This window comes from Dromaius novaehollandiae, chromosome 3 (genome assembly GCF_036370855.1).
Source record: "Dromaius novaehollandiae isolate bDroNov1 chromosome 3, bDroNov1.hap1, whole genome shotgun sequence".
Taxonomy (NCBI): Eukaryota; Metazoa; Chordata; class Aves; order Casuariiformes; family Dromaiidae; genus Dromaius; species Dromaius novaehollandiae.
In genome coordinates, this window is record NC_088100.1 from 58765541 (window position 1) to 58793517 (window position 27977).

A 27977-nucleotide genomic window follows, 5' to 3' on the forward strand; every position below is an offset into this window, starting at 1 on the left:
AATAATCCTTAGCATTGTACATCTTCTGAATTTTATACTGTTATAAATTAGTGCTCATAACATATCTTTACAGATGTGATGCATTTTATTTAATTTTATCATGTTACTAGAAATATCAGAAATGCATACAAAACTAGTAAACACATACTTTTGCTTTGGATACAAGCCAAGCACTAGTAATACACTTAAGATAATAGCTTTTGCGATTAATAGCATGAAATCAGTTGTTTTTTGGGGGTTTTTTGTTTTTGTTTTTTTTGTATATTATCTCTGTTAACTTGTTCTGGCATGTTCTTTTTATGGAAAGGGAAGGCAAAGGGGAAGAAGGGAGTCCCAGGTCACTCAAAGGAGAGTAATACGGGCTCTGGTTACTCAGATGTGGAGGACAGGGTCTGAGATTTCTGCAAGAAAAACAAGTGTGTTTCTCTTCCCCTTCCCTCTTTACAGCAGCATTATGTGAATGAAGGGGAAGACTGATAATGAACATATGGAACAGAGCAGGATGGAAAGGGCTGGGTTTTGGGGACAGAGCAAGCCAGGACAATAGAAGCATCAGGAGGCAGCCATGGAGAAAGAAGAGGATGGACTGGGACAGTTTTAGAGGGTTGAGATAGGTGAGATCAAGTTGAAAGCCCATTTGGGCATGTTCTTCTCTAGAGCCAGACTGAATCCAAGATCTCTGAGTCCTACCACTCCCCTACTGGCCACAGATAGTGGTGGCAATATGTCTCTTGCCATGTAGAGCAGAGAGCTGATGTGGGGTTGGGGGCCTTTACCTCTTGCTCTTTTGCATACTGGCAAAGTTTGGATATTTTTGCGGGGTACTACTGGATTTTTCCACAACTGTCTATATGGATCTTATAGCTTCAGCCATGCTGATGACTCCTCTAGAAAAGTTGTGAAACCAAGTGGAGGATTTCTAATACTTCAGTTTTAAAAATTGGTTTTAAAAATCAAGGAAACTACTTGCACTACACCACTACATACATGCTACCACACACACTACTACTACTGCACAAGAAAAAACATTTAAAGGTCATTAAACTAACAAAGACTTAACTTATTTAAATATAAACAGCTCTTTGGAATTTTTTAAAAGCAGGTTAGGCAGATGCCTGTTGGAGATGGCTCAAGTATAATTAATCTGTTCTAGTGCTGTGGGAATGTATTTTTGATGTGCCTTCTGCTCCTGCATTTCTTTGCTTTCCATGATCTAGAGATGTTCTGAGCACTCACAGCTGTTGCTGAAGTCACTGGGAGCTGAATTCCTTGAGAAATCATAGCTGTCAGATATCCAAAACTCCCGTTCTTAAACCTGTGTGTCTCTCTGATACCCTCTGTAAAGGAAATAATGATACTGTCTTGTTTCAGAATTGAATTTCATAAGCATTTCTTCTGATGACAGGTGAGCTAGTTGCTTTCTCTTATTTCTACTGGCGCTTGCACCTTCAGTTGTGCTGGTTTGTAGAGCTCTGCAGTAACACAGATTCCCAATCTTGCTTACCATACGGCTCTGCAAATATCGGTGCTAGCATGGAGTAAGGGATGGCTGGTACTGGGAATCAGCTGGTAGTAAAAGGAGGCTAAAACGGGCAACAGTATTACTGTAAGCTGGTCTAAACAGAAATGTGTTGTGAAGATAATCTATGTTTGTGAAGCACCTACATACGTAATGATGAGCCCCATATAATAGCCTCTGAAAAAAATTAACAATTTTTTTTCAGAGTAGGGTATAAATATTGTGCTGTAAATAATGCATCATACCACACATCAAAAAATCATGTGAAAAATTGAAGAGATGTTCATTAAGTGTGCGCCATCTATTTGTTTCACTGCATCAGGCAGGTGTTCCCTTGAAGAAGAGGTCTGTAATTAAAGACTACATCAATAATAAACAGATGGAGGAGAGGCTGTCTCCATCATCATTTCTTGACTTTGGAACCTTAATGACATCCTTTGAGTATTGTATATCAGTTCTCAATTCTATTGCCTTCTCGTGAGCTGAAAAACAGTGTCAAAGTGTTGAAAATAATATTTTCAACAGAAAACAGTTTTTTAGAAAATGTCATTTTAGGAATTAAAAGGCTCTTATTTTTTTCCATGCCCTCCTGAACTAAGAGATGATAAAAAATCCAGAGGGGGAAAAAGACACTTGCTGCTCATGTGAATTTCCAGTTGGCTGATACTTCCTCTTGAATGAGGTTAAGGTGCAATTTGGGGAGAAAAATCAGTTAGCATTGATCAAACGTAATCTAATGAAGAGGACACAAAGTTTAGGACACAAAAATTCTATTGTTTGTTGCACAGATAATATGAGATTAACTCTGTGTAGCGTGTGTAAAAATTATTAAAGTGTGTAAGAAGTGTGTAAGAAGGAGTGTGTAAAAATTATTAAAAGTTATATTTTTGCCTTGAAGGAATCTCAACTGATCCATGTTCTCATGTCAATTCCAGTGTCAAAATTTGAATGCGAATGATTTTCTTTTTCTCCTTTGGCATGTTACAGATATGTATGTATATTTTTTGCTACATTTTCTTAATACTCTTACTTTTCTTTCCTTTCGCGGCTACCATAGATCGCATTCAATTGGGTAAGACATATTGCTCTTCTTAAATAGTGCTTTTAAATACTGCCTCTATACTTGACAGGGTTTGTTTTATGGAATGTAACACAGTAATCTCTTGCCTTTAGGCATTGTATGTAAGATAAAAATATATTCTACTTAAACTGTAATGTCTCATTTCTACTGCATGGTGATTCTAACGAGAAAAGGACTGGAATAAGTGGCTAGAGTGTTTGCCTTGCTCTTGAGTAGATTAGTCTCAAATTCAAATAGTGAATGCATTCAAAAGAAGTTTCTCTTGGGAAAACCTATTTATATGTAATCTGTTCTCTCAGCCATCTCCTTCTATCCAGAGGTTGGAACATAAACAGCACTTAGTAAAAATTCTGTTCAGTGAGCAGAGATTTATAAAGGTCACATAAAGAATTTAATTCCTACCTCTTCAATGAAGTAGAAGTATAGCAGTCATGAAGGATACTGGGTGACTCTGTAAAAGTCTTGAGTATTACAGAGGTCTCCGAAGGTAGTACAAATTCTTACAATGATTAAAAAGAGGTTCTTTACCCTCTTTAGAGCTTGAGCTTACTAATGCTGTAGAACATTTCAATATAGAATGAAAAATATGATGATGATAAAGCAATATCTGATGTGTACTGAAAGATTCTATAAGCTATCTGACTTTTAGTCAGTTAACCTAGCAAAGGGGCTGAGCAACCCTGAATCCTCAGCAGGCTGGCCTTGTAGCATCCTTAATGCACAGAGTGGCTAAAGAAAGTTGTTCTATTCAGCTAAATGTTGTCCAAACATCAACTCTTACTTCACTGAAAAAACGTTCAAAATGTGGCCTGAGTTGACTTCTTATCTCAGTCTGACATCAAACAAAACTGTAAAACCTAGCAATCCTTTGGCATGAATGATTTCTGTTCTCTGCCTCTGCACTGAACCTGTGAAGTCTTTCATCACTGCAGACACAAGTGTCCTGAAGCCTAAAACATTAAGTAAGCTTTTTCTAATAGAACAATATTGGAAGCTGTTGTTACTGTTGCTATAGCTTGCATCCTCTCCCCTTTAAAGAAAATAAAAAGATGAGCTCAGTAAAATATGCACTCAATAGTCAGATTGTCTGTCACATAACATCTGTCAGCTGTGTGAATTTGATTTGGCACAATGTAATCTTCTTATTTAGAGTTTCATATTCGGTATGTTTTGCTATCAGAAGAGGAGCAGCCTATGCTGAATTAGTCTAAAACTCTTTATTTTCTGCCTGTTTGTCATGTGTTACAAGACTAACATGGCAAGCATGCTTGTTTCATTTAACTAGGATTGTTAAAGATCTGGACTTGTGAAAGTTTGGACTTGTCTTTCCTAAATCTTAAAAACGGTACACTATTTGAATATGAAAACCTTATATTGTGTTTGGTGTCACTGCTTGTCTATCTCAGCTTAGCAGAAGCCTTAAGGTATGCACACACAGAAAACAGTTCGTCTAAGACTGATCTGACCCACCTTCTTGCCAGACAGGTCTCTCCCCCCCCCCATTTCTAATTTTTAATTCTGGAAAAAAATGACTTCTGTGTATATATGGAAACAGTGCCTCTTTGAATTTGTGTAAGGAAACTGATAGTTTGGAACAAACACGTGCTGTTTATGTGAATGTTTCATATTTCAATGCTATAAACATATTTTGCTTGATGGCAGCCAAATATTAGTGTCCTTTAAAGTAAAGCTCCTACTGTTTTTAATCAGACCAGGCTGCAGCTGTCTGTCAACACTGAAAGTAGCCATTCATGAACTTTTGAAACACTACTTACTTTTGCAGCATGCAATTAACTCGAATGTAGTTATGGACAGTACTTATATTGCAAATAAGTAAGGGAACATAATCAAAACAGGTGTGATGCTTCTCAGCAATAGGGAATATGAAAAGTTATGATAGCAGAGTTGACTTTGGATGAGGTGGGAGAAGGTGACTGATATGAGCCAAGAGGCTAGGGTGGAGGATATCTGTTGGATTAAAGATGAGCAGGAGGATTTGTAGGTCTCTGAGTGATACAGAGACTCCACCCTCTGCCAGTCAGCCCTCCCATACCTGTGCTACTGAGAAGTCTGAGGAGGGAAGAAAAGAATGTTAGAGCTGGAGAGAGCTTTGGAGAACAGAGCTTTCTACACTTGGTAGTGTTGAGGTTTGAAGGAAGGAGTGAAATGTCCCAAAGAGATGGAAACAGGAACTGCTGCAGCAGTGGGTGTTGCCTCTCTGTTGAAGAAACCTCTTGTTTAGATAGCCTGTTGCCCAGGAGGCTATGCAAAGAGGGGCATGGCCTGGCTGTTGGACTATATGCATTGTACATGCAAAAAAAGGAGGCAATTGCTGCCTTTACCAACTTCTTTTGGTTGCCTTGAACCAATTTTGTTTATGTTCACAAACCTGAGGTGTACTGTCCTCACCTACGCCAGAACTTACCATCTGTGAGTGAGGAACATGAAGGTAGCTCTCTGTTCCTCTGTCGCATGTTGCACGTCTCTGTAGATAGCAAGGGTCTGAGTCCTTTAAATAGGTATTATCAGGAACTGTGTTGCATGGTTCCTTTGAGCCCTACGCAGTGTCGGGTCACTTGATGTGAGAGTGTCGTGGCAAGAACTTGAGTGCTGAAAGTGAGCTGGAATTCACAGGTGAGTTTGACAAGCTCTCTCCATCGGGAGCAGAGTACCAGCAATCTATTTCTTTTTTTAAGTAACTCTAAAAAATAAAAAATGATATGTAACAACCATGTTGCACCCTGGATTTTACACCTTTTTTTCTTTCTCTTTTGCTTTCATTCCAGTTACTCTATTCGCCATTCCATAAGCATGCCTGCAATGAGGTAATACGCTACCCATATTGTATTTGCTGTGCTGATGTTCAACAGTGTAATGAGGGGCAGTTTTCATGCTGTGATTCTGATCCTTCAGTCTTTACTCAGATGAGTAGTCCCACTTCAATCAATTAAGGTTATTTATGTAAATAAGGGCTGCAGGACTAGTGATCTGTATGTTTTTTTCTTTTAATTTGTATTAAATGTTTACCTCTTATGCAAGCCTTTCAGTAATTGTAGCTGTTCTGAGATGTATTTGGATAGGTGAATGTTAACAGATTTTTATTACTAAATCTGAAATTTTGTTGTTTTGCTGCCTTCAGAACATCATCCAAAGCCTGCTGATGTCAGATGCTTTCCACTCCAGCAGCCTTTGGATCATGCTCCTATGCAAGGATTTTATATGAGTGCTTTCATATGTTGATGGCTGTAATCATGCTTTGCTTGACTGCATCTAAATATTGGTGCCTTTTCAAGTAAAGTGCCAACTGTTTTCAGTAAAATTAGGCTCCAGCTTCCCCTCCCCCACCCCCAGTCTCTAAATATATAAATATCCCCACTCCCTGCCAGGCATATGGGGAAAACAAATCTCGTAACTAAATGATGGAGACCAATTCATTCAACTTCAGCAGGTGGATAGTTTAAGGAAAGCGTTTGCAAGTGTGACCCTTGGGCCAAACTCAGTTTTTGTCTCCTTTTGACTGCTTCTTGCCCTGTGAAAAGTCTGTCATTTATTTAACAGAAACCAAAAGTAAATCTATTATTTTTCCAAATGGCTTCTGCTTGCTCTTAAGTTAGGGTCAGTTTAACTGATCTCATGAGGGATATGATGTAAATATATTTGCAGGAGCAGAGGCTGTCGTGATGCTCCTGGTAAGTTACCAGTAAGTGCACAGACAGTGAACTGCCACCCTTAAGTTAAGCAGCCATTGGATTCCTTGCTTTTTGAAGTGAAACACCTCCTGCATGTGCTGGCCTTTCCCCATTGATGGTACAGGGATTACGGGCACCTGCCAGAGTAAGACCTTCTGCCCCCAGTCTCCCACTTATTTGGGAGTGCCCTCTCTTATGGCTAAAGATCACTGTTGCCTTTTATTCCATATAGGAACAAATGGATATAGTGTCGTCAATATCTGATCCTGTTGACTATGTTGATAGGAGGTACCTTGTGCTCTCAGTGATAGCGGTTTCTACAATCTCTGAGTGGATGTATCACAATAGATAGTGGGGGAAAAGCCTAAGAGCTAAACACTTGATTGAGTAACTGCTTCATTATACTGGACTGGACTTAGGGGGATCCTGTCACCTCTTTGCTTCTTTTGGTAAAGTAAGTGAAAGAGGAGCCTGTTGGACAGCAGTTCATGACTCTCCATTTCTAACGCAACACAAAATGCACTGTGATCGAGCTCTCAGCTGTCAAGCAAGAAGCAGAGAACTGGAGGAAGGGAATATTAAACTGCAGCCTCTCTTTACCCACTGTAGATTTGCCCAGGTCTGCCTGTGCTGGCTGAACTGCTGTTGGGGGAGAAAAGCTTTTGTACTCATCCCAGCTCCTCTGCTCCTAGAGTGTCTTCCTGCACGGGATGGAGATTATCAGCAGTGGGGAAGCAGCTGGAATCCATGGGCAGAGTGGGGGAGAGGCATCCATCTAAGCAGCTAAAGGGTGTCTTGTGCAATTTTCTATGGGGATCTATACTCTCACTCTAGAACAGAGCATATGCTATATGTTCATAATATTAAGCCACAGGTGTTTGCTGTGGTCAGTATATTCAGTTGGCAGGAAGAAATGTTAAAAATTGAATGCGTTTAAAAGTAGAGAGAAGCTGTGTTTCAAGTTCTGGACAAAAAACGAATGAGGTTGTTAGACAAGCCAGCAAGCTGAATATGTGGCTTGTTTTAAGAAAGAAAATCACTCCTTTTGCTCATTTTTTTTGCCTTAAGATATGTTCAGCTCGCAGTTCTCCAAAAACAAAATGTTGTGTTCTATTCCTTGAGGAGTGAAAAGCAGAACAAAGCTTAGATCCATTAGAGAGAGACCCTTGGGACACAATTTTCCTAAAGTCTTTGTCTTTGAAAGCAACAAGGAAGACTTAATGTCACAAAATCATGGAGTGGGGGTCAGGATTCCTCAAAGGCATTCGAGAGCCACTTCCCCTGTACTTCACATTTCTTTGTCCCAGGCCTCCAGGACATTTAAGGCTAAACTAGCATCTTTTTTAATCATATAGATTATTACCATGCTCACCAGCTGAAAAAAGCGTTAATTTCACTATGGCAACAACACAAATGGATAAAACCATAGAAATGCAGCACTAAGGCCAGCCTTCTCTGGTTGTTCCTTCAGAGAACAGAGTAAATGTATCAGAGGATAAGCAGACAAGTCACTGTTCATTTTCAGTTACTAGACACATTCTGTTTTTGCAAATTTGTACCAAAACAATACTCATCTGGTTACTGTAATTGGATTTTACCGACAGTAGCACAAGTGACTGCTCATACCCTGTTGGTCTATAGCCCTGTGCTGTCAGCCAGCCTTCACTCTGTCATAGCATTGTTGCCTGGTAAAAATTGATCAAACTGTGATACACAATTAAGCTTTGAACTGACTGTCCTCCTTTCTCCCTTCAGCTTTCTTTCCTTTTTTCTCCTAGGAATTCTCCAACTTTCAAATCATTTGAGGAGAAGGTTGAGACCACCGTCACAAACCTTAAGGTAAAGGTTAGGGGCTGAATACATGGTCGTCCTTGTTAAAGTGTAGTAGTTTAGCCATCGCTATCATTTGTACAGGAGACAACTTGAATTTGCTGTTCCATCAAGAGTTTTCATGGAACTGCAAGTGCACAGGCAGAAAATGAAGGCAATATGCAGAGAAATGGTCTTTCTGTGCTTCTCAGTTACCAAGTAATGACTTATGTTTTCTACCAAAGTAAACAAATGGTCTCAAAAATGCTGAAGAAGTGGCTACACTAAAATGGAAAATAGGGACATTTCAGAAACTGTGACCACTGCTGACTATGGTGTGCAAAGCAGAGCCATGTGGAGATAAAAGGTCAGATTTCAAAAGCAGTGTGGTTGTATGAGCTTTGTGCTGTGCCCTGCCAGACTGACATAGCTGTATGTTTACGGGGTGAACCTGAGTCCCTGGGCAATGCCCACCAAGTGCCACTTCCTCAACTGATGGGAGCTGTCATGTAACTCTAGCTTGATTCACACTGCTTGTGTGGCTCTTAGCACGGAACTATTCTTCCCTTAATGCAGGTGTCTGTTTTCTATCTAATTTCATTATTTTGTCTGGATTTAAGACTACAAAACCATATTGAAGTCTTTGCTGAAGGAGAAGAAGATCTGACAGCAATCACAGTAACTCAGGATTAACATAGCTGTATCAGTTATTGCTAATAGAACTTGTTAAGGCTCTTATTTAGCAGGACAGAGTATGACAAATTTGCAGTGAGCTAATATTTGCATCATGGTAAGGCACATTGAAGAGGGAACAAAAAGGTGTGTCTCCTAACAGTTCTTACTCACCCCATAAAGCCCCATAAAATGCCTATAAAATGGCATTTTACTTTAATGCTATAGAACAATTCCATTGCATTCCAAATGCAATTCGTGGTAGTGCTGACAAGGGCCAAAATTATCACCCCTCATTTTAAGAGGAACTGAAAATACTGGATTAATGTCAATGGGTGTTATGATAGAAATTGTAAACCATTAGAATGCCAAGAAAATGACCTTCCACTTGGGACAGGAAGGCATTTCTTGTCATATAAAATGCAAATTACAACTAGAACTCAAGCTGCAGGTATGCAGGGAAGGTCTGTCTTTTCCATGGCACTGTGAAATGGTATAGCAGGTAACATTTTCTAGTCAGTGTCTGCAGAAGTTAAGGAGCAACAGAGAGCTGGATTTCTTTTTATGTTTCTAAATCAGCATTTCTACCAAAGAATGCTTAGACTCACTCTGTCATTTGAGCATTCACATTTATTTAGTGATAGGCTGGCAACTTTAACTCATGATAGCATGAGATGATGTCATCTCTGTTGCACACTGTCAGAGAGGGAAACATCATTTCAGTTTCACAGTTGAGACAGCACCCCAAATAAGTCTAGGGGCAGAGGTAGAACAGAACCTAGGCCTCCAGAGTCCCAGTTTAGTGCCTTTATGTACCTTCCTCTTTCCTTCATTATTCTCACCTTAGCTGCAAATGCTTTTCATACTCACCTGCACTGTAAAAGAAACGCATTCATGAAATGGGGTGCATCAGCTTGGAAGGTCTGAATTCCTGCCTGCTGCAATCAACTGTATACTTGCTTATGTTTCTTCTGCTTCTACTCAGTTAAATAAGGGAAGCAGCTCCTGGGAACACCAGATGCCTGAAATGGACTTTTTGCATTTTCAACCACTTACCAAGTGGGCAAAGACACTACTTCAGAAATGTGCAGCACTTTTTGTACCCAGAGTTAGTCTTTTAGTGGCAATGAGGTTAGTCAGTAAACCTGTTCTCAGGGCTTTTAGACCTGCTTACTTTTCTAGCTCCCAAGTCTACTTCTAGACTCCTCTAGTCTCCTCAAATCCATTTCTCTTACACTTATGGCCAACCTGTGAGAAGGTCAGCTTAAAGCCTTTGGCCTTACTTTGATGGCTAAAAGACAAATATGAGTGATATCCATTCTGCTTCCAGGAGGGGTTGTGTTTCTAGTCACCTCAACATGAGTCATTCAGAGACAGGAAAAAAACACCTCAAACTGCACAGCTCTGAAGACTATTTCTTCTCACAGTGATCTGCTTAAGGAGACTGATCTTATTTTGCTGATTAAGCCAAGGCATTCTGCTAGGAGAGTATTTGTCATACCAGCTCTTAGCCTGTCATGTGTTTGAGGTGCTCTTACATCATCCTTTAAGGAATCCTTAGTTGAGTACCACTAAACCAAAAGTCTTGAGTCTACAGTCAGCTTCCACATCCATTTCAACCTTCATGCCATTGTCCAGCTTTATTGGCAAACCCACTGACATTTTGTGAAACATTTTCTGTCTGTATTCTCTTTCTCTGCGTGCACCAAGAAAGGAAAGAAATGGAACTGCTGTAATGGATTTAGGGTGTCACCAACACTGGGGATGGACAACTGGGAATGTCTCAGCAAAGTTCTTCCTTTTCCCTCACCTCCGTTCCAAGGCTTGCAAGGGTAGACGTTTGTTACTGTGGGCATAAGGAAGTCTGGGGTGTAGGAGGATAGCATTGGCTGGCCCTTCAGTTCTAGGGCCCTCTTGTGAGCTGAAAAAGTGGCGAACTTCCTGGAGAGACTGCTGACAAAAGAAAAGAATAGCAGCAGCATTAGCAAATTATCTTTCTTTTTCATATTAGTTACATATCTTAAGTGGTCCTTCAGTGCTCTGTAGTCAGCCAGAACTGATGATCAGATTTCAAACATTTAGAAGTCAATAGACTTTATTTGCTCTTGTGTTTGGACTTTGGGTTGCAGCTTTCCTGGGAGAGTGAATTAGTTCAGGTTTCCCTGGAAATCAACCTGGGTGCCTGCCTAACTCTTTTCAACTTTTCTAAAAACCAGAACACTTACTTATGAATTAAATGTTTGCTGTAAGCATTGGGTATTGGCCAGAGGCATCCAAAAAAAATGACTTATGCTGTTCTTGTTTACCATGGAAGAATAGGCAGAAGCACAAACAGAAAATGAAACTGTATTACTCTTTCTGATTTTGAGGTGTCCAAATTTAGATGCACCTTATCTGAGTCACTTGAAATAGTGCAAGGAATATTCTACTTCCACACTCATTTAGATCCATCTGAATCACTGTTTTTGTTGGGAATTTTAACTGGGAAATAGAAGGAGTCACAAATTTTATATATGTTGTATTGCTATTTGCAAAAAATCAGTGATGGACTGATGCTTTCTGAAAGTCAGCACAGCCCACTAGAATGGATACAGATTTTTACTTCTCAAGATGGGGACCTTTTATAACTATGACTCAAACTGTCAGAGCAAGTATCAAGCATCCTACCACCTTGTTTTATTGAACTTTCAAGCTAGGTAAGCTCCTGTGCTAGCTGATGAAACAAAGGATTACACAGGATTAACCCTTCAGAGACTTAGGATGCAGAGTTCATTTAATTAAAATAATCTTCCCAAGCATTCACTGGCTGACAGGCTGGAAGAATGCCATCTTTTATTTAAGTTAGTCCTGCTGCAGTTTTAGGAATGGAATGAAGGAATGGAGGAATGGAGATACACCCTATTTTCAGACTTGAATCAACTTCCAGGAGGTATATTTTCAAGCCAAACAAAATAATATTTTCTTACCAGGACAACCAAATCAAAGCAGCTTTGTCTTTTCTTCACTTACAGTCTTGGTATTTTCCAAAGCTTTAAATAAAGCTTTTTCTTTGTTAGGAAAACTCAATTTCAGAGTTTTAGTCATATTTTCTTTTATTTTTTAGTACTTATATTTACAAATTCTGCAGACTGTAGCATTTTGAAAGTAGATAAACTGTGAGCACATAATTGCATGCTTCATTAATGCAATTTATTTTTTTTCCCTCCAGGAAGAAATTAAACTAAAAGGGTCTCAGTTAAAATGCTGTGGGAAGTTTTGCAACTCAGTATCTAGATGGTTACAAGAACCTACCAGGACAGATTGCTAGTTCTGTTCTTTGGTTACCAAATTCCTTCTACTGTCTGAAATCCCAGCAAGGTTTATACATTTTGAGGGTAGCTATGTTACCATTGTTGGGTAATGGGCTACTTTACTCAGAAAATAAACCAGTTCATTTTAATACCCATCTCTTACTCAGCCTGCACAGAACTGCAAGAACAGAGAAATAAATTCAAGATACTCATGTAAAGAACCTTCCTACCACTGGTAGGACCTAGGGGACAGTTCCTGTAAGTTTATGACAAATTCCACAGGTGGATTTGAAAATTGCAGCCTAAAAATTTAGAAACTGGGGGAGGAGAGGAGTTGCTTTATTTGGTTCTTTTTTTGAGCTTTGTGGTTCTACTAAAAATTTTAAGTTCCCATGTTCTGTATCTCCTTCAAACAGTTCTGAGCCATTGATGGCTGTGGAGCGTAACGCAAGTGGGACTTGAACTTGCTCTTCTCTTTGTTTGCCTTGTTTCAGACCAAGGTTGGTGGGACAGGTCACGCTGGGGGCAGTTTTGAAGACGTTCTCAGCTCTACAGCCCATGCCAGCGCTCAGAGCTCTCTTGCTGGCACTCAACTTCCTGAGAACGAGGAAGAGCTTCAGTGTTAGACTTCCAGCCCTCCCAAGCCTCATCGGCCTCTGTTCGGCGACCTACCCAGCCATCAATTTCTAGATGTCTCTCACCTCCCAGCTTGTGCAACAAGGTTTTGTCAGCTTTACAAAATTGCCTTGCTGACCTTGTGCTGGAGAAATTCTTCCTCTCTATATTTATATTTTGGATGGGCCATTTTATCATCAGGTATTTTGTATGCCATAGGAACCACAAGGAAGTAATTGACTTAACATTATAGAATTTAGAGTACTGTAAGTGACCAAATGAGTTTTCATTTTCAGTTAACTAACTTCCCTCCAAAATTCTCACAATCTCTGTTTCTTTTTTCTTTTGTTTTACTGTGTTTTCTGCTGGTTTGCACCGCCCCCCCCCCCCCCCCAGTGCCACATCAGACAGATGGACTCAGAGCCATGCAAAGATTTCTACTGCCAGCAATAGTCCATACACCAACTGTCTACCAGCCATACTAGGTGCCCTTTGCTCAGGAGTGTCTGTACACGGTCTGTTTCCTAATGGAGTTAAAATCACTTATTGTCACAGAAAAGTTTTTTTCTCTTTCACTGATACAGTCTGACATTGCCCTCTATCCGTTAGTCAGCAGAGATAAGGAGAACGGGAAGAGACACCCAGTTATTCATATAGAGACTAAGCTGATCACAGCTGCTGATCTAAGCTGATCAGCATAGCTAAACAGATCAGCAAGCTAAACAGAAAGCTTCAGTTTAAAAGTGTGTTCTGTTGCTTGCTCTCTGTAGTTTGATAAGACTCGACAGTAGAAACTAATTACAAAGGGAAGGGAGGGGGGAAAAAAGCCTATAATAATTTTGCCTCTGTATCTTCCCCTCAAAAATAAGGGAAGGTAAATTTATGACTGAACAGCATGAGCCTCATTGCAGTTACAGCCTTAAGAGAAATACATAAACAACAGTTGACTAAAGATGTGCCATAGGCTGGAGAGCCCATGCCTTCAGTCTATACTACAGAGCTGCTAGTGTTGGCCCCCCCCCGTGTTACAATACCCAGGATGAGCAAGTACTTCATTTTTGCGCCAAATTTTGTCCTGCTTCATTGCACTCCTGGGCATAATTCCACTTTATATTTACTTAGTCACCAAGAGCTAGTCATCTCTCTCAGCTTTGATTCAGCATGTTTTCTTGCAACCGTTTAACATTTTTTAAAGAAAGAACAGCACACTTGTGTCTTGCCTAATGAGCACGTCAGTCTGCATGTTGTATTACTCAGTTCACCAGACTGAGATGAGCACAACTTTATCAAGAGTATAAGCAAAATAGAAAGCAGTCTGGGTACTTTTAAAATGGATGCTTGTTTTGAGCATAAGGCAAAGCTTCAAATCGGTGTTAGTGAGTTTAACATTATAGATTGCTTAAAATCTTGTAAGGAAACTTGTCTTTAAGTGATTCTTTTCCTATGTGGCTTTTGTTTTAGTTTTTACAAAGTTGGAAATCCTCTCATAATGTGCAACTGGACATAAGTTAGCTTGGACATTTATATAAAATGCCTCTTTAGTGTGATTTTGCATGGAAGCAAATTTAATTAGGTTTATTTTAGTATAGTTTTGTTGTGACAGTTTGCTAGCTTATTTTGCAGAGTTTTTAGTACATAAATTTAAAATCTTACTGGTCAACTTAGTTTGTGTAAATGAAGTTATTGATATTAAAAATAAATTTCTCTCTTAACTTTTACACTCTGGATTTTTTTAAATTTGTACAGTCACTAGTAATACTGTATTTCTTTTCTATGCCTTGCTGTATCACAGTAGAATATCAAAGTAAACTGCAGGGATATAATCTGTCATTCCTGCAATTTTTAAAATGCATTCACTCCCTTCCAGGCCCGAAGTTTCCCATGGAAATCTCTGGCTCAAGTTTTGAAGATTTGGAGGTTCAAAGAAGAAAAATGATTGAACTGTTTGGTAAAAATGAAATGTTCTGCAGAGGAATGAATTAATATCTTCTAGTTCTAAAAATATTGACCTTCTTTTGAACAGGCCAGCAGCCAAAACAAGGTTAAAACATGGAGGGCAAGCACTGTCAGGAAAATGATTTAGACTTCATTTATATCCATCTATCTCTCTCTCTCTCTATATATATATATATACATATGCACATATGTATGTACATACACACAAAAATATTTCTGGGAAAGCAGTGAATTGGGCACAATTTAAAGAGGTTGTGTTGATATTCCTGTTAGTAGAGGTGGGTTGGCCAGAGACACTTCTGTTGCATAGAAATCTTCATCATGATGTTGTTAAAATAGCTACCACGATGAGTAGGCACAGCCCTGATATGAATAGAGCAGGGTAAACACATGGAGGAGGCGATTTCATCTCACAGATTGCACGTCCAGGGTGTAGCACACTTTTCCTATATGTGAGCAGTGCACATCACTACTACATGAGCCGGCGGTCCCACAGGCTATTTGCTAACCTTTCTTTCAACCTCTCATCATGGCTTATGTTTTCTGATTGCACATCCACCTCCAGTGTCTTTCCAACTAATTCCCATTTCTTTTAAATTGCACTGTTCCAAAACTGACATGCAATTACAGTTGCAATGGTAGAAGGAAACAATAACTTTATATGGAGTACATCCTAGGTTTCTAAAAAACAAACAAACAAAAAAAAAAAAAACAAAAAAACCCTTTCTTACAACACTGCATTGCTGACTCGAGTTCAGCTCTTGACCCCCTGCAGAACTGTGTATTGCTAGCTGGCGAAGCCACCTGCTGCACTGGAGAAGCTGACTGGTCCTGCTGGGAGTAGTACTTGCTACGTGTTCCTATCTAACCACTTTTGTTTGTGAAGATCGTTTTCAGTTCTGTTTTCCAGTATATTGGTAGCCCCTTTACATCTGGCTTTCTATACAAACTGTGACTGGTACGTAACTCAGTGGAATAAAAGTGCTAATGAATGCCAGGCTCTGGACAAACCTTTCTGGGGCCCATGGCATTACCACTGCCAACATGACAAGCAACTCATAATAACCACTAGTCAGTTTCCTATAGCTGAGTAAAGCATGCATTGCTCTTTCAGGCTCTCCAGAGGACACAACTGCTGCCTTGTGACGTTCCCCAGGTAAACCGGGCATCCCACACTTCATTTGTACCAAGATGTTCTGCAATTTTTCTGTACTGTTCTGGCCCCTATGGCAAAAGCTCCCAGCAACTCTGCAAAGTATGATTTTGCCAGAGGCACCAGTCACATATCATACTGGACAGGAAAGTGCAAGCTCTGGTCAGGCACCTAAGATTTGTGTAAAGATGCTTCCTGGAGTTATTCTGCCTGAAGATGTGCACTCAACTAAATTACCTACCTTAAAGAAAATTACAATTGAATTTACTGCTACCTCATTTGACATGATGCTGAAGACAGAGAAGCTAGCTCCAAATCTCTGCCACACATTTTTTCCAGGTGCAAACTTTATTATCTGGTAATTACACCAACCCCAACCCCCAATCTCCAGCCACCTACACTAAGCAACAGTTAGGAATGCACACACTAAGCTCATTTTGGCATTTACCACCACCACAGCTTTATTTGACAGCCTTACTGTACTTCTACACTACCATTATTGCTTCCATGAATAACTGTCATTTACAGCAGAATCAGTACCAGTGGGTAACAGCTCATTGCCATACTGTCTGAACAAGGGAAGGCCAGCTTTACGTTGGAGTACAGGCACTTGCACATCTAGTTTTATATAACTTGGGCATTATGAATTATCTGTGCAAGTGTCCAGCAGATTGCCATTGTGGGGTGAGGCAGAGCTGGAATACTGGCCTTACATAAACCTTGGCACCATTCCCTGCTATAATGCAGACACGGTGTAAGGAATTGTATGAAACACCGAAGAGAAATATACTGAGAAAAGTTAACTAATGAAACCATCACTTCTTAAGGATCACATACTCTAAAACCAATCTCATCTCTTAAGTTTGCTTCTATTAAGAGCTTCTAGAGAAATGCACTCATGGGTCTTGCTTCTACGTAAGACAGTGAATAGTGTATCAAATAAGTTACTAGCTAAGTGTATGTTCTTAAGCCTACGCATGTTTAGAAGTCACAAAACAAGACTACCTGTCACAGTCAGTGCATTATCTGAATGGATTTGTTTGCAATGAGCTAAGTTAAATGTACCTGAATTTCCCCAGTGGAGACCTCAGGGATGCCCATTCATGGCACTGAATACAAATGTCAGCACAGCCAACAAACACATGCTGATGCTCTCATAGACTCTCTTACCTGACTGAGGATGAAAGAAAACCCTAACAGTGGATTTATACTTTACTAGAACCCCACTGACAGATATATACAAAGAAAGACTTTATCCAAAAAGTTAGTATCTCACTTGGGAAAGGTAGAGAAAAAAGCTGTAAAGCTGGAATTTAATAAAGATTTGGATTCCACCTTCAACTGTCTTGAAAATTGGTTTGAACTCCAAACCTACTAGCAAAAATGAACACATTAAAGAGTGTCAAACCAAACCAGAGTGAGCAGTTACTGTCTTACTGGTTTTTTGTTTGTTTCTGAATACAGCAATTGATTCTATACACAGAATAGGGATGTTTTAGTATTCTTCAAAGCTTACCTAGCATTAAAAGTGTTTTCAAGGGGAAAATCTGAGGAACTGCATTCCTCCAGAACTGGACCTCAACGTGAGATGAGGACAAAGCAAGACACTCTCACATTCATCTGGGACAACTAGTTTGGAAGTTGGCAACACTGATGCATATGTGGAAGTGAAGTTTCCTGTTGGAGAGTGTTAGTTAGGCCTTTTACAGCTTTCTGCAGAACCAGGACAGAATCTGCTTGAAACACCATTTTGACAATAAACAAAAGTTTTATGCTACTCCAAAGACTTCATTCAAAAGTAATAAAAAACTAAATAGGCATTTAGGTGTTAAAGCTTAAAAAGAATTTTCATTAAAGAATAACTATTTCTGCAGAATAATCTCTTGCTAATGTTGATATATTATTACTGGGTTATGTTCTGCTGAAGAATGTATGCTTTCAGATAATAATTAGACTTTCCCGTAGTGACCAAAGAGAGTTACATTTCATTCAGCATTATAGCTATTTTGCCCTGCTATGAAATGTACTGTTCTCCAGATAAAGTACTTTCACAGGCAAGACTGCATTAGTCGAAGCTGATTTGGAAAAAAAAAAAAGAAAAACCCCTAAACCTCATTTATAACGTTTTGTCCTTGACAGGACCTATAGTCTGGGATGTAACTACCCTACCCGTTCCTATCTAAGTGGTCCCAGGATTCTCAGCAGTTAATGCCCAGAAAAAAACTCCCCTGGCAGACTTAGTGATGTTACAGGAGGGAAAGCAACACAGAGAATGTAAAACAAACAAAAAAAATTTTGATATAGCTACAGCTGCTTAGGAACACCTCAGGAATGTGGAGGACATGTAGCAGCTATTTTTTGATTCCTTTCTGTATTAATCACAGACACAAGCTGAAGTATTTCTGGGTGAACAAATTTTCCTGCAAGAGAAAAGAAAGGGAAAAATTAATTAAAATGCTCTAATTTTTCTGTGTGTGAAAGGTGGGCTGTGAAGGGTTGGCAGTGACATTGCTTTAGGCTCAGAATAAACTAAATTATTTTTAAGAAAGACAGTATTTCTATTTTACTTCAACTATGGAGTAACTATAAAAGTAGTTACAGCCATTTTCCCCAAAAACTCTCATACAAGTATTTCTTGCTCTGTTAAGACACTTAGAGTTAGAAAAGGGCTGCACCCTGACCAGAAAAATTCCATGCTATGTATTCTATTATAGGAAACCAGTCCAATCCAGGGACTTGAGATCATGAGTTCACTTAGGGTATATGCTGTAGGTTCTACTGAGAAACTAGCTTCATTTAAGAAGGGAAGGATGTCTGATGTAGTCCTTTTTTTCCTTCTCCAATCAAATCATTACATTTTTTAGAAAGCTTATTATTTCCCTAAGGAGTCACCAAGGTATAAATGGGAATTCTTTTACAGACACAGTGTCTGGAAATTGCTGGTCCTTTCCTTGAGTTTGTCTGTTCCTATTTTTTCCCAGGACAGGATGACTTGGAGGCATAGCCCTTTTCTGGTATTCAATTCTCTTGCTAAAATTTTAAAAACAACTATTTTACCTATTTTCTCATTTTAACTAACAATTTAATTTATTTTGGAAAGCATGAAGAGTGGTAGATAGAATAAAATGTACTACAATTGCACCTAAAGCGTTTCACTGAGCTGGTTCCCACATGTACTTCAGGCAGATCATACAAGACTGCAGTCAGTGTAGGGATAGCAAGTCTACTTCACTGCCTTGTGAAACACTAGCTTAGAGTAAAAGCAAGCTTCTGTCAAAGCATCAGTGAAGACTGAAGGCTCCTTTAAACCCCTCTAGTGGTGCAGAGAGATCCTTAAATGCATGCAAGTGCATTTAAGCTGAGTTTCTCTCTAAATCCAAAGAGATGTAAAAAGAAGACGATATAAATGCAATCCGTGTTCAACATGTACAGATAAATGTAAGGTGTTTTCACACCACAATAAGTTTCACTAAAAATATTTAGTGTGTATTTCAGTAATGAGTGAAACAGCTGTTTCTCACCTGCTTTGAATGTCTATCAGAAAAAAAAAAGCAATTTATTTATTGATTTCATTAAAAAAGAAGAAATTTGTCATACCAGCAGTTGAATCATAAAAATCCTGTAGTCTGCCGGGTGCCTTTTCCAACTCTTCATACTCAAATGCTTGCAGTATCATCTCACACTGATCCAACTGTTTTACAAACTTGGCTTCTGCAGTAGACTGATTTTCATATTCCTGAACAGATGTGCAATTATAAGAAATTTTTGTTTGTTGTTCTGAAACAGAGTATTAGAAGCTCTTTTTCCATCTAGAATTTTCTTTACTAGTAAAAGCCATTCCATAAATACTCAAGACAGAGTTACCTCTTTCACTCTCTTTTAAAGTCTGCTATTCAGCAAAACACTTAAAATTAAGTATGTGCTAAAGTTCTATTAAGCATAATAGGATTTAAGGGCACAATTAACTTTTGCATACTCAAACATGTACCAGAATGTTTTGCCGAATCAGGGATCACATGGAGACAATCCTAGTCACGCTGTACAAGTCAAATAATAGGTTCTATATAAAACAATTTTAGATATAAAGACCTTTTCAGGGTTGGCAAAGACTATGAATCACCATGGTGTGTGCCTATGCATTGCTTTTACATATTTTTAAGAACTATGTTGCATTTTTCTCTGCCACTTGCTATTTTTATAAGGAGTTGTTCCTTACAATTTTCCTGTCACTCGTTCTTAATCTCTTTGGTCTAATCTGTCTGAGCTGCTTATGTCTTTCTCTCTCTCCTGAAGACAAGGGTTTTTACACTGTTTCCTCCCCATAACACTTCAAGTCCTTTAATTGCTCTGCTATCTTTTCCCTCTCTCCATTCATTGTCAGTTTATATTTGCGAGTCATTCACATTACTAGTCAACTTGAACAATTTTGCTGTCATTTACCTCCAGTGATGGTCGCAGACAGGTTGGCCATTTCATTTTCCTTTTTCAAAATCTACGGCATTGTGTCTAAGCTCTCTTCAACTAGTCTGCTCCTGGCTTTCCAAACCAACCGCAGAAAAAGGCTACTTTCTCTGTGGGTTATCACCACCTCGCCACCTCAGCCGGTCTGACCCCCCTCATCATCATTAACATCAGTAATAATCAGACCAGAGCCTTATGTACACACCAGGCCTATCTGTGCTTTCAGCTGCACATAACCAGTTATACACAGAGTAACTCCAAAGATGAGAACAGAGCAACTGCAGGAAAAGTTTCTCCTACTGACCCACAGACCATGGAAGGACTTTGTCAGAATTTGAAACAGACAAGAAAGACCCTAAACTACTACCAGAATTTAGGCCACTTCATAGAGCAAAATTTTGCTCTATGACAGGAATAAACTGATTAACAAACTCTCTCTGCATGGTGAAGAAAACAGTGAATGTCATTCATAGTGGCAAGATCCCGGTTTATAATCCCAGCACACTGATGCTCAGATAATGAACATGGTATGGTCATTTGCTTGTCTGACATACTATTAGAAGCCTGCTTTATTATTATGCTCACAGCTTTACATTCTAAAGTGAGAAATTCAGATTTTGATAGCCATGATTGATTTGTATATCACTCTATTTGAATTTAAATGGTATTTTAAAATCTCAATTACATTCTGATCAACAGTTTAGTCAGCAGTTTCATTTCAACATTTTTACCTTCCCCCCCTCCTCCTTTCAGTCTGAGATTTGCCTCATATATTAATTGTTTAAATATTATCTCTCACTTTCTCAAATCCATTTATTTACACTGTTTTCATGACTCATATTTTATTCCATTTCATTTGTCACCAAAAAGCACAAACTCTTTTGGCAGCATTATAAAAAAGAACTTCATCACTGTGGCTGTTTGCTTGCAAAGGTCTGCCTCACCTCCACCATTAATTGGGAATATCAATCTGTTACCCATCTGCTCGTGCACAAATCCCACCAGATCTTATGCACACTTCAGCTTACATTAACCTCAAGAAACATTAGCTATTGTAATGTAACTGTGCATATCTCTGAAATAATCATTTATTATTTTGTCCCCCTAGTTGTTTAAGAGTGCAAAATAATATACTTTGGAAAAATAGTAACTGGTCTTTCAAACGCTGCAGTCTGCGTAGGGGTGGCTTTTAAAATGACTACTGTGATTTTGCTCTTGAAAATGAGAAAAGCGGGACAGAGCTGAAGTGTGCTGACTTTTCCCTTTTATTTTTTTTTAATGTACTCTGAATTAAGTTATGAAGTGAAAACATATCAATGGAATCTTTCTGCTACCTTTCTCCCCTGCACCACACAGAGAGACACTGCACACACACAGAGAGACTTGGCGAGAACTTGCCAGTACAGTCCAAAGCAAGTCTTCTCAAGGCTGTAGGGAAAAGGGGGTCAAAACAGGACAGAGCAGTAAAAAAGAACTTAGTGACAGTCTCAACAGATCTTGTCCAGCCACTGCTCAGATCGGGGCCATCACTTCATTCACTTACAAAAAGCAAGCAGACAGAAATGCCTCTGGCTAGCTTAGAGCATACTATTATACCAAGTGATCAGAGGATTCCTATTATCTGGGGGGTTTTTTGATGGACCTGGTTGTTCTACTTAAAGTAAGACTAGAGAGGCTGCATGTGAATATAAGATTTTTAGATTACACTTGTTGCTACATGGGTTACATTGATACTGCTACACTGGAGAGTTAATGCCAATAAATTATCCTGAAGGTACAAAGAAAGAACAAATGATCAAAGTGTACATATGCTAAATTATGATTAATGAGAAAGATGAAAAGCTGACATGCTGAAGAACTAATTGCATACTGAACCAGCTCCTATACAATCAGAAGAGAAGCCTGAGGCAAAGGAAAAAATAAGCAAAAAAAAAATCCCAGTCTGACTCTTATCTATCATAAACTTTTGTTGCTCTATTACAGCAGCTTCTGAATGGAGAAGGAGCTAGTGTTTGCTATACAAATGCATGCTCCATATTTCCCAAATTTGGTTATGCCAATTTACTCCTTTAACCTTGGTGTGCAGCACTGAAAACCCAGCTCTGTTGCCAATTTAACCATACAAATAGAGGGAAAAAAGGGGAGGGGGGGGAGGGGAGATATAACCAAGCACAGAAGTTGGCTGTATATGTATGAAATTTAAATACAGTCTAAGTGGAAAAGTAAGAATGTCAGCATAAAATACAGCCTTGGGTTACGGAGTACAAGAAATGTATAACCCCCTGTTCACAACAAGGTGTGAACAAGAGATTGTAGACTCACTTGTCCTCATGAGATTGTACGTCAGGAGAAGATAAAACACAGTAAATCTAAACATGGATTGTCTGGAAATAATCTAATGACCCCTTGTTTGCAAATATAAAAGATCTTCACAATTAACAGCATGAGTTTGCATTACAAAGTGAAATCACCCCCAAATATGTATTTTCCAATACGAAGATTTAAGGTATCCAAGACTGGCCAGCAATCTCTGTTGCTTATAAAAGAGCTGTACTTTATCAGTACTCCGGATTTAAGTTTAAACCAGAACTTACTACTAAATATTTTAGTCTAATGGGCTATATAACAGAGAAATTAAAAGCACAAATTATTACTTGTATAAAAAGCAGGAAAAAAAATTACTACATGATGTAATCAGATTCCATTTTTTTTTCTTCTATTAAAAGAGCTACAAAGAGACAGATGTCAACAAAACAATGTAATAAAACACAGATTTATATCTAAGAGGATTGGATATAAAGAGCAAACTCTTCTTTCAGTTGTCAAACTAAGCCCTGAAAGGGTTCACCTGGAACTCTGCGAGGTCAAAGGCTGGTTATTCTACCAAAGTTTATGGTTCCTTTTTGAAAGGGATCCCAAAGTCATCTTCACTCACACTGTTCACTAAAAAATGTAAAGCCTTATCTCGTGAGCAAATGAATCTGCCTTGCTGGATGTCAAATAAGAGATGGCACAGTTTTACAGGCAAACAGAAAGAGGACAATAGGTTACCCTCAATTTTAGCAAAGGATTAGAAGATTGCAAGCTTACTTCCCAAAGTTCACAGATTTCTTTTCTGAGGTCCTCTGATAGAAGCTGGGTCAGTTGTTGCACAGCTGCCTGAAAAGAAGAAGCCATTTGCATACATGCATGACTTGAGCAAACACATCTTTATCATTATCTTTTAAAAAATTAACTGCTTGTTACTAAGTCTGTAAAGGCATATACTACACAATACTTTTCAAAAGTGTATGTGTACACCATGAAAACTGCCAGTGGAACAGTAGGAGGACTTGGCAGAGGATCCTTTCCGGGAGCTGCTTAAATACATTGTTACAGAATCAGTCCAAAACAGAAAAATAACCTGAAAGTGTATCCAGTAACTTCAAGAGTCCAAAAAGAAGCTCAGAGCAAAACAGGCGAGTCAAATGCCAGGCAACCGCCGTCAGTTACCAGCTCTGCCTTTCTCTGCAGCAATAAGACAATACTCCCAGGCTGAGATACCATTTATTCAAGAACAAAAATCTTGGGACAAGGCACAATGCCATATCAAACTAATGGGGTAACCAGCAAGTATGTTCTTCATGTTCTTCCAGGTAATCAGTCTTACTTCTGTGCTATTTCTACTGTTTCCTAGTAACACAGTGCTGGTTCTGAAACAATCAACATCACAGGCAAAACAAAGATTTTATGCCATGATTGCTTTTCCACTTGAGAAATAGGACATGGTTTCACAATATGGGTGAACTTAATCACCTGCTCCCCACCACTGAAGCATTAAGGTCTAATTCCTCCTCACCTCCTTCCAGCTCTGGAGTTCATCTAACTTCACGGTTAGCAGGGCAATATGGCTTACCTGACAAAAAACAACTCTTCTTTTTTTAAACATCAAGTAAATTTTCTGCTGCCTTAGTGAGGCTAGCTGATTAAACTTACCAAACAAGCAAGCAAACTTCAGAACAAGCTCAACATAAGCAGTAGAGCAGATGGGAAAAGAGAACTCAGCAGTAGAGTACTGATAATTCAGCTCAGGCCATCTGCTGAAACCACTACCCTTGGTGTAATTTTACCCCAAAGCTCAGGGTCAGCATAAATGTTCAGTACTTGATCTTCCTTCTCATGAGGTCAACAGCAAAATCCTACTGAGTTAAATGGGAGCAGAAGGAGCTACAAATACTTCAGAAAAATTTGTGAACTTATTTAAGTATTAAAACTTTTCTTTAAGTGCCTAAATACAAATGGTAAATCCCTCTGGCAAGTTAAAGTCTGACCCTTGGTGACAAAACAACCTTTGGAGGCATCAGGGAAAGAGGTTTCTTTTGGTTTAGTGAAGAATACATTAAATAAGTACACTGAAAAAAAACAGACTGAAATTAGTCAGTAAAGGTAGCATTTAAAGAATTCTAAATAACCCTTTGATCTTGAAGTTGCACTTTCTTAGCAAACAGTTTACTCCTAGAATTAGTCATAAACTCTCACCCCCAAACTTAAACAGGTAAGCATAAAAGTGGAGAAAAAAATCATTGGAACATTCAATACACTCTGAAGAACTAATTGTGGCCTCAAAAGAAATTACTAGGCATGACGGTGCCCTCTAGCTGCGACTGAAGGAGTGGTTTACCTTTTCTTCAAATAATACACCAACTGGCATTGACAAAACAGAAGTTGAGATGTATACATGGCCAAAATAAAACAAATCAAGCCAAACTGCAAAGACTAATGACAAAATTGGTATCTACACCGGGATTCTGGTGCAAATTGTTTAAATAAAGTTTATGATGCATTCAAGTTATCTGGCACTGTATAAATAACCCATTAACAGTCATCCACTCTTCTAAGTATGCCTACTCTCTGCTCCCCACTTCTTGATAAGGCTGATAAATATGACTAACACCTCAGGCTACAAAAAATCTAGTCAGTATAGGAATTAATGGTTGGTGTGGAGATTACCGCAGGCGTTCTCCTTCTATACCCTCGTACTTCTTCATTTTGTCTGTGTAACATCAAAATACTATTAAAAAAAAACAAAAAAAACCAAAAACAAAACAAAAAAACCAAACAAATAAAACCCAAACAACACACACACTACACACTTTGGTTACTTGTGGCATATTTGCACAATGCCAAAGACAGTATTGGGTTGTTTTGAGGATCTCTTCACTGCCACCATAATATTTAAAAACCCATGAAAAGCTTTGCAGATATGGTTTCAGGCCATGTGTCATACCTCTTCTCTCCTGTGTTTCTCCTCTTTGGAGATATTATCTGCAGGAGCGATATCTCCAACGATGCATTCGGCCATATCGTGAACCAAAGCTAATCGTATGCATCTGACAAGAAGCCAAGACAGAATTAGTTTATCAGCATTTTAACTTATGCCTTGTAATTAATAAAGGTATCTTAAGAAACTGCATAATTTATCCCCTTTGTATATTTACAGGGTTTTTTTTTTCCAATTGTACATAATATTTTTCACTTCTTTGCTAAGGGAAATAGCTTCCACCTATACATGATTTTAATTCCTGATTTCTAGCCACTGCTGTTTGTAAATATAGATTTAAGTATAAATATAGTTTGTACAAGAGAATACCATTCAAGAGCAATGTCCTCAGTTACCATAACATTTCCCAAACCCAAGCATACAAAAGCTAACTACATTATACACTTCACATTATCCTTGTAACAAGTAGAATGTAATCTGATTGGAGCCATCCCAAATTCAAAATATAACCTGACAAAACATGCTCACTACTCTGTAGCTATGTCAGTCTGGAGAAAGAAAAAAAAAAAAAAAGAAGAAGAAGAAAAAACACTCAAAAGTCTTCGCTATTTTCATCAGCTTTTCAATTCACAAAGCAAATACGATCCCATATCATACTTGACAATTCATTCAATACTAATGATGTTTTTGCTTCTATGCTCTATGATTTATGTGCCTCCTTATTGCTGCTGAGTGCTAACTCAGTCTGTCAAAATCTACACAGCATATGACTTTGCCTTCATTGTCTATTTCCTCAAACTGCCTTTTAACTGAAAGTCTTCAGCTTGCTTATTTATAGCTTGCAAGAAGCCCAGCTCAGAGCCTCTGCATTAAAGACTTGCCTCAGCACTGATTTTAGTCATAAAAGTCCTTAGTCCCTTTAACCTCTCCAGGTTACAGCAACCTGTTGAAAGGGGGGGGAGGAATTCAAATACCCTCACTATGTTTCAAAAGCTCTTCCTCAGCACAAGACCTGCCATAAGCATTTTGCTTGCAGCTCTTCCAGCACATTAAGAAAGTCATGACAACTAGAGACAGTCTCACCTGTCTTTGTTAAGGCTTTTGTCTTTGGTCATCAGAGCCATCACTGCCATTCTGTACATATGATCTGACACGCTCTCCGGCTTCTCCACGTTCCTGTACACCCATCCTGTCCGCGGCACTCTCTGGGTGAAGACAGCATGATAACAACTTAAACACTAAAAACTTAGGTTTGGAGCATCTCACTTTAGAGACACCAGCAGAAACTTGGTTTTGCTGCTGTCCCATGCTTCGGTAAGTTTCAATGCTTCCAAAAAAACACTCGCCACAAAGACCAGGCTCTGCAACAGGACTCCTGTACACCACTACCTGAAGACAAGGATGCAGCAGCAGTGACAGCCCTTTCGAGCACCGGGTCCACGTGCACAGCACACATAAACCCCGGGCCGCCTCGCCTGAGCGCTGCCCACGTCCTGCAGTGCGGCTAGCTCCAGGCACTGCTCCGGGGACCAATTTCTCTGCTTCACAGACACCGGGGACCATTTCCTCTGTTTCGCAGACATTGTAGCTTTCAGACAACGGGGTTAACTTGGCTGCTGAAAGCCAATGAGGGAGCACAGGAGCTTCCGGGGGGCCCGAACCTCCCTTAACGCTCGAAGCATCCGCAAACACCACATCAAACTGAGGAGGGATCAGCTCGCCCCTACTTTACTTCTTTACTCCAAGCATTTCTTCCCCGCAAGTCCTCCGGGGGGGGCGAGATCTCCCCCGCTCCCGCACCCCTAGCCTGCCCCAGCGCAGCTGCCTCTTGCCTCGCTGACACCTGTGCTGCCTCAGAGCACCCCGCCGCGCCGAGGCAGACAGCCCGGACCGAGGGCGGCTTCCGCCACTACACGGCATCTGCCAACGCCAGAGGACGGGTTTCTTCCTAACGGAGCACGCGCGGGCGCGTTTCTCCACCAGGCCCTACCGCTGGAGGAGACGGGGCAGGCAAAGCCCCAGGGCGGGCAGGGGCAGGGGCAGGGCCAAGGCCACAGCACTGCCCAGCGCGGCGCGGGGCAATGGCGCGGGGCAACGGCGCGGGGCAACGGCAACGGCGCGGGGCAGGCCCCGCGCAGCGCCCCGCTTCGCCTGTCACCGCGGATCCGTGTTAGGACCTTGGCCCGGCCCGGCCCGGCCCTGCTCCTCGCGCTCACCTTGAGCTGTCCCACCAGCCTCAGGAACTGCAGCAAGCCCGCCACGCCGCCCGCCGCCATGTGCCCGCCCGGCAGCCAGCACCGCCTCTCCCCACTCCTCTTCCGCCGCCGCCGGGCCCGCCCGCCGCCATGGCGGCGCCTCCCGCGGCGCCCGCCTGCCCGTGACGGCCGCAGCGCCGGGCGGGCGAGAGCGTCTCTGGGAAAGGTAGATGTGCTCCCTGCCCTCCGTTTCGTTTCGTTTCTTTTCTTTTTTTTA

The 27977-nt window shown here is 40.0% G+C and overlaps 2 protein-coding genes and 1 long non-coding RNA gene across 13 annotated transcripts in view; 2 read left to right on the forward strand and 1 right to left on the reverse strand.

The window, feature by feature from the left end:
• The window catches only part of TPD52L1 (TPD52 like 1), a 63960-nt gene extending 49567 nt beyond the window's left edge, over positions 1-14393 (forward strand). For 3 of the 5 annotated variants that reach the window (XM_026105045.2, XM_026105047.2, XM_064508940.1), the window contains 4 exons: positions 2577-2591; positions 5387-5425; positions 8068-8128; positions 12555-14393. In XM_026105045.2, the coding sequence (XP_025960830.2) occupies positions 2577-2591; positions 5387-5425; positions 8068-8128; positions 12555-12686 (247 nt within the window). In that variant the 3' untranslated portion in view covers positions 12687-14393. The remainder of the gene's footprint in view (positions 1-2576; positions 2592-5386; positions 5426-8067; positions 8129-12554) is intronic. The other 2 variants (XM_026105046.2, XM_026105048.2) reach the window with 1 other exon arrangement.
• On the reverse strand, positions 63-27838 carry HDDC2 (HD domain containing 2). Of its 4 annotated transcripts, none has more exons than XM_026105053.2 (7): positions 27722-27837; positions 26589-26710; positions 25512-25614; positions 23336-23404; positions 19382-19520; positions 18109-18204; positions 10583-10720 (listed from the first exon to the last, which is right to left on the reverse strand). In XM_026105053.2, the coding sequence occupies exons 1-6, from the start codon at positions 27779-27781 to the stop codon at positions 18110-18112; spliced, it is 588 nt and encodes a 195-aa protein (XP_025960838.1). In that variant the 5' UTR covers positions 27782-27837; the 3' UTR covers positions 10583-10720; position 18109. The 4 variants fall into 4 exon arrangements, with proteins under 4 accessions (XP_064365012.1, XP_025960838.1, XP_025960837.1 ...); XM_026105052.2 differs by having other exon boundaries at positions 10588-10723; XM_064508942.1 differs by lacking the exons at positions 18109-18204; positions 19382-19520 and adding an exon at positions 63-5301 and having other exon boundaries at positions 10581-10723; positions 27722-27838.
• The window catches only part of LOC112986015 (uncharacterized), a 52757-nt gene continuing 52595 nt past the window's right edge, over positions 27816-27977 (forward strand). For all 4 annotated transcript variants that reach the window (XR_010388358.1, XR_010388359.1, XR_003259894.2 and 1 more), the window contains exon 1: positions 27816-27926. This is a non-coding gene — a long non-coding RNA (uncharacterized LOC112986015). The remainder of the gene's footprint in view (positions 27927-27977) is intronic.

What these genes read in the sequence shown, in the direction of transcription:
- HDDC2 (XM_026105053.2), bottom strand. Translation starts at nt 27,781, where the DNA reads ATGGCGGCGGGCGGCGTGGCGGGCTTGCTGCAGTTCCTGAGGCTGGTG. An exon ending in GGCTGGTGGGACAGCTCAAG is followed by an intron (nt 26,711 to 27,721) that starts GTGAGCGCGAGG and finishes GTCTTCACCCAG; the next exon opens with AGAGTGCCGCGGACAGGATG. An exon ending in AGAAACACAGGAGAGAAGAG is followed by an intron (nt 23,405 to 25,511) that starts GTATGACACATG and finishes TCTTCTTTTCAG; the next exon opens with GCAGCTGTGCAACAACTGAC.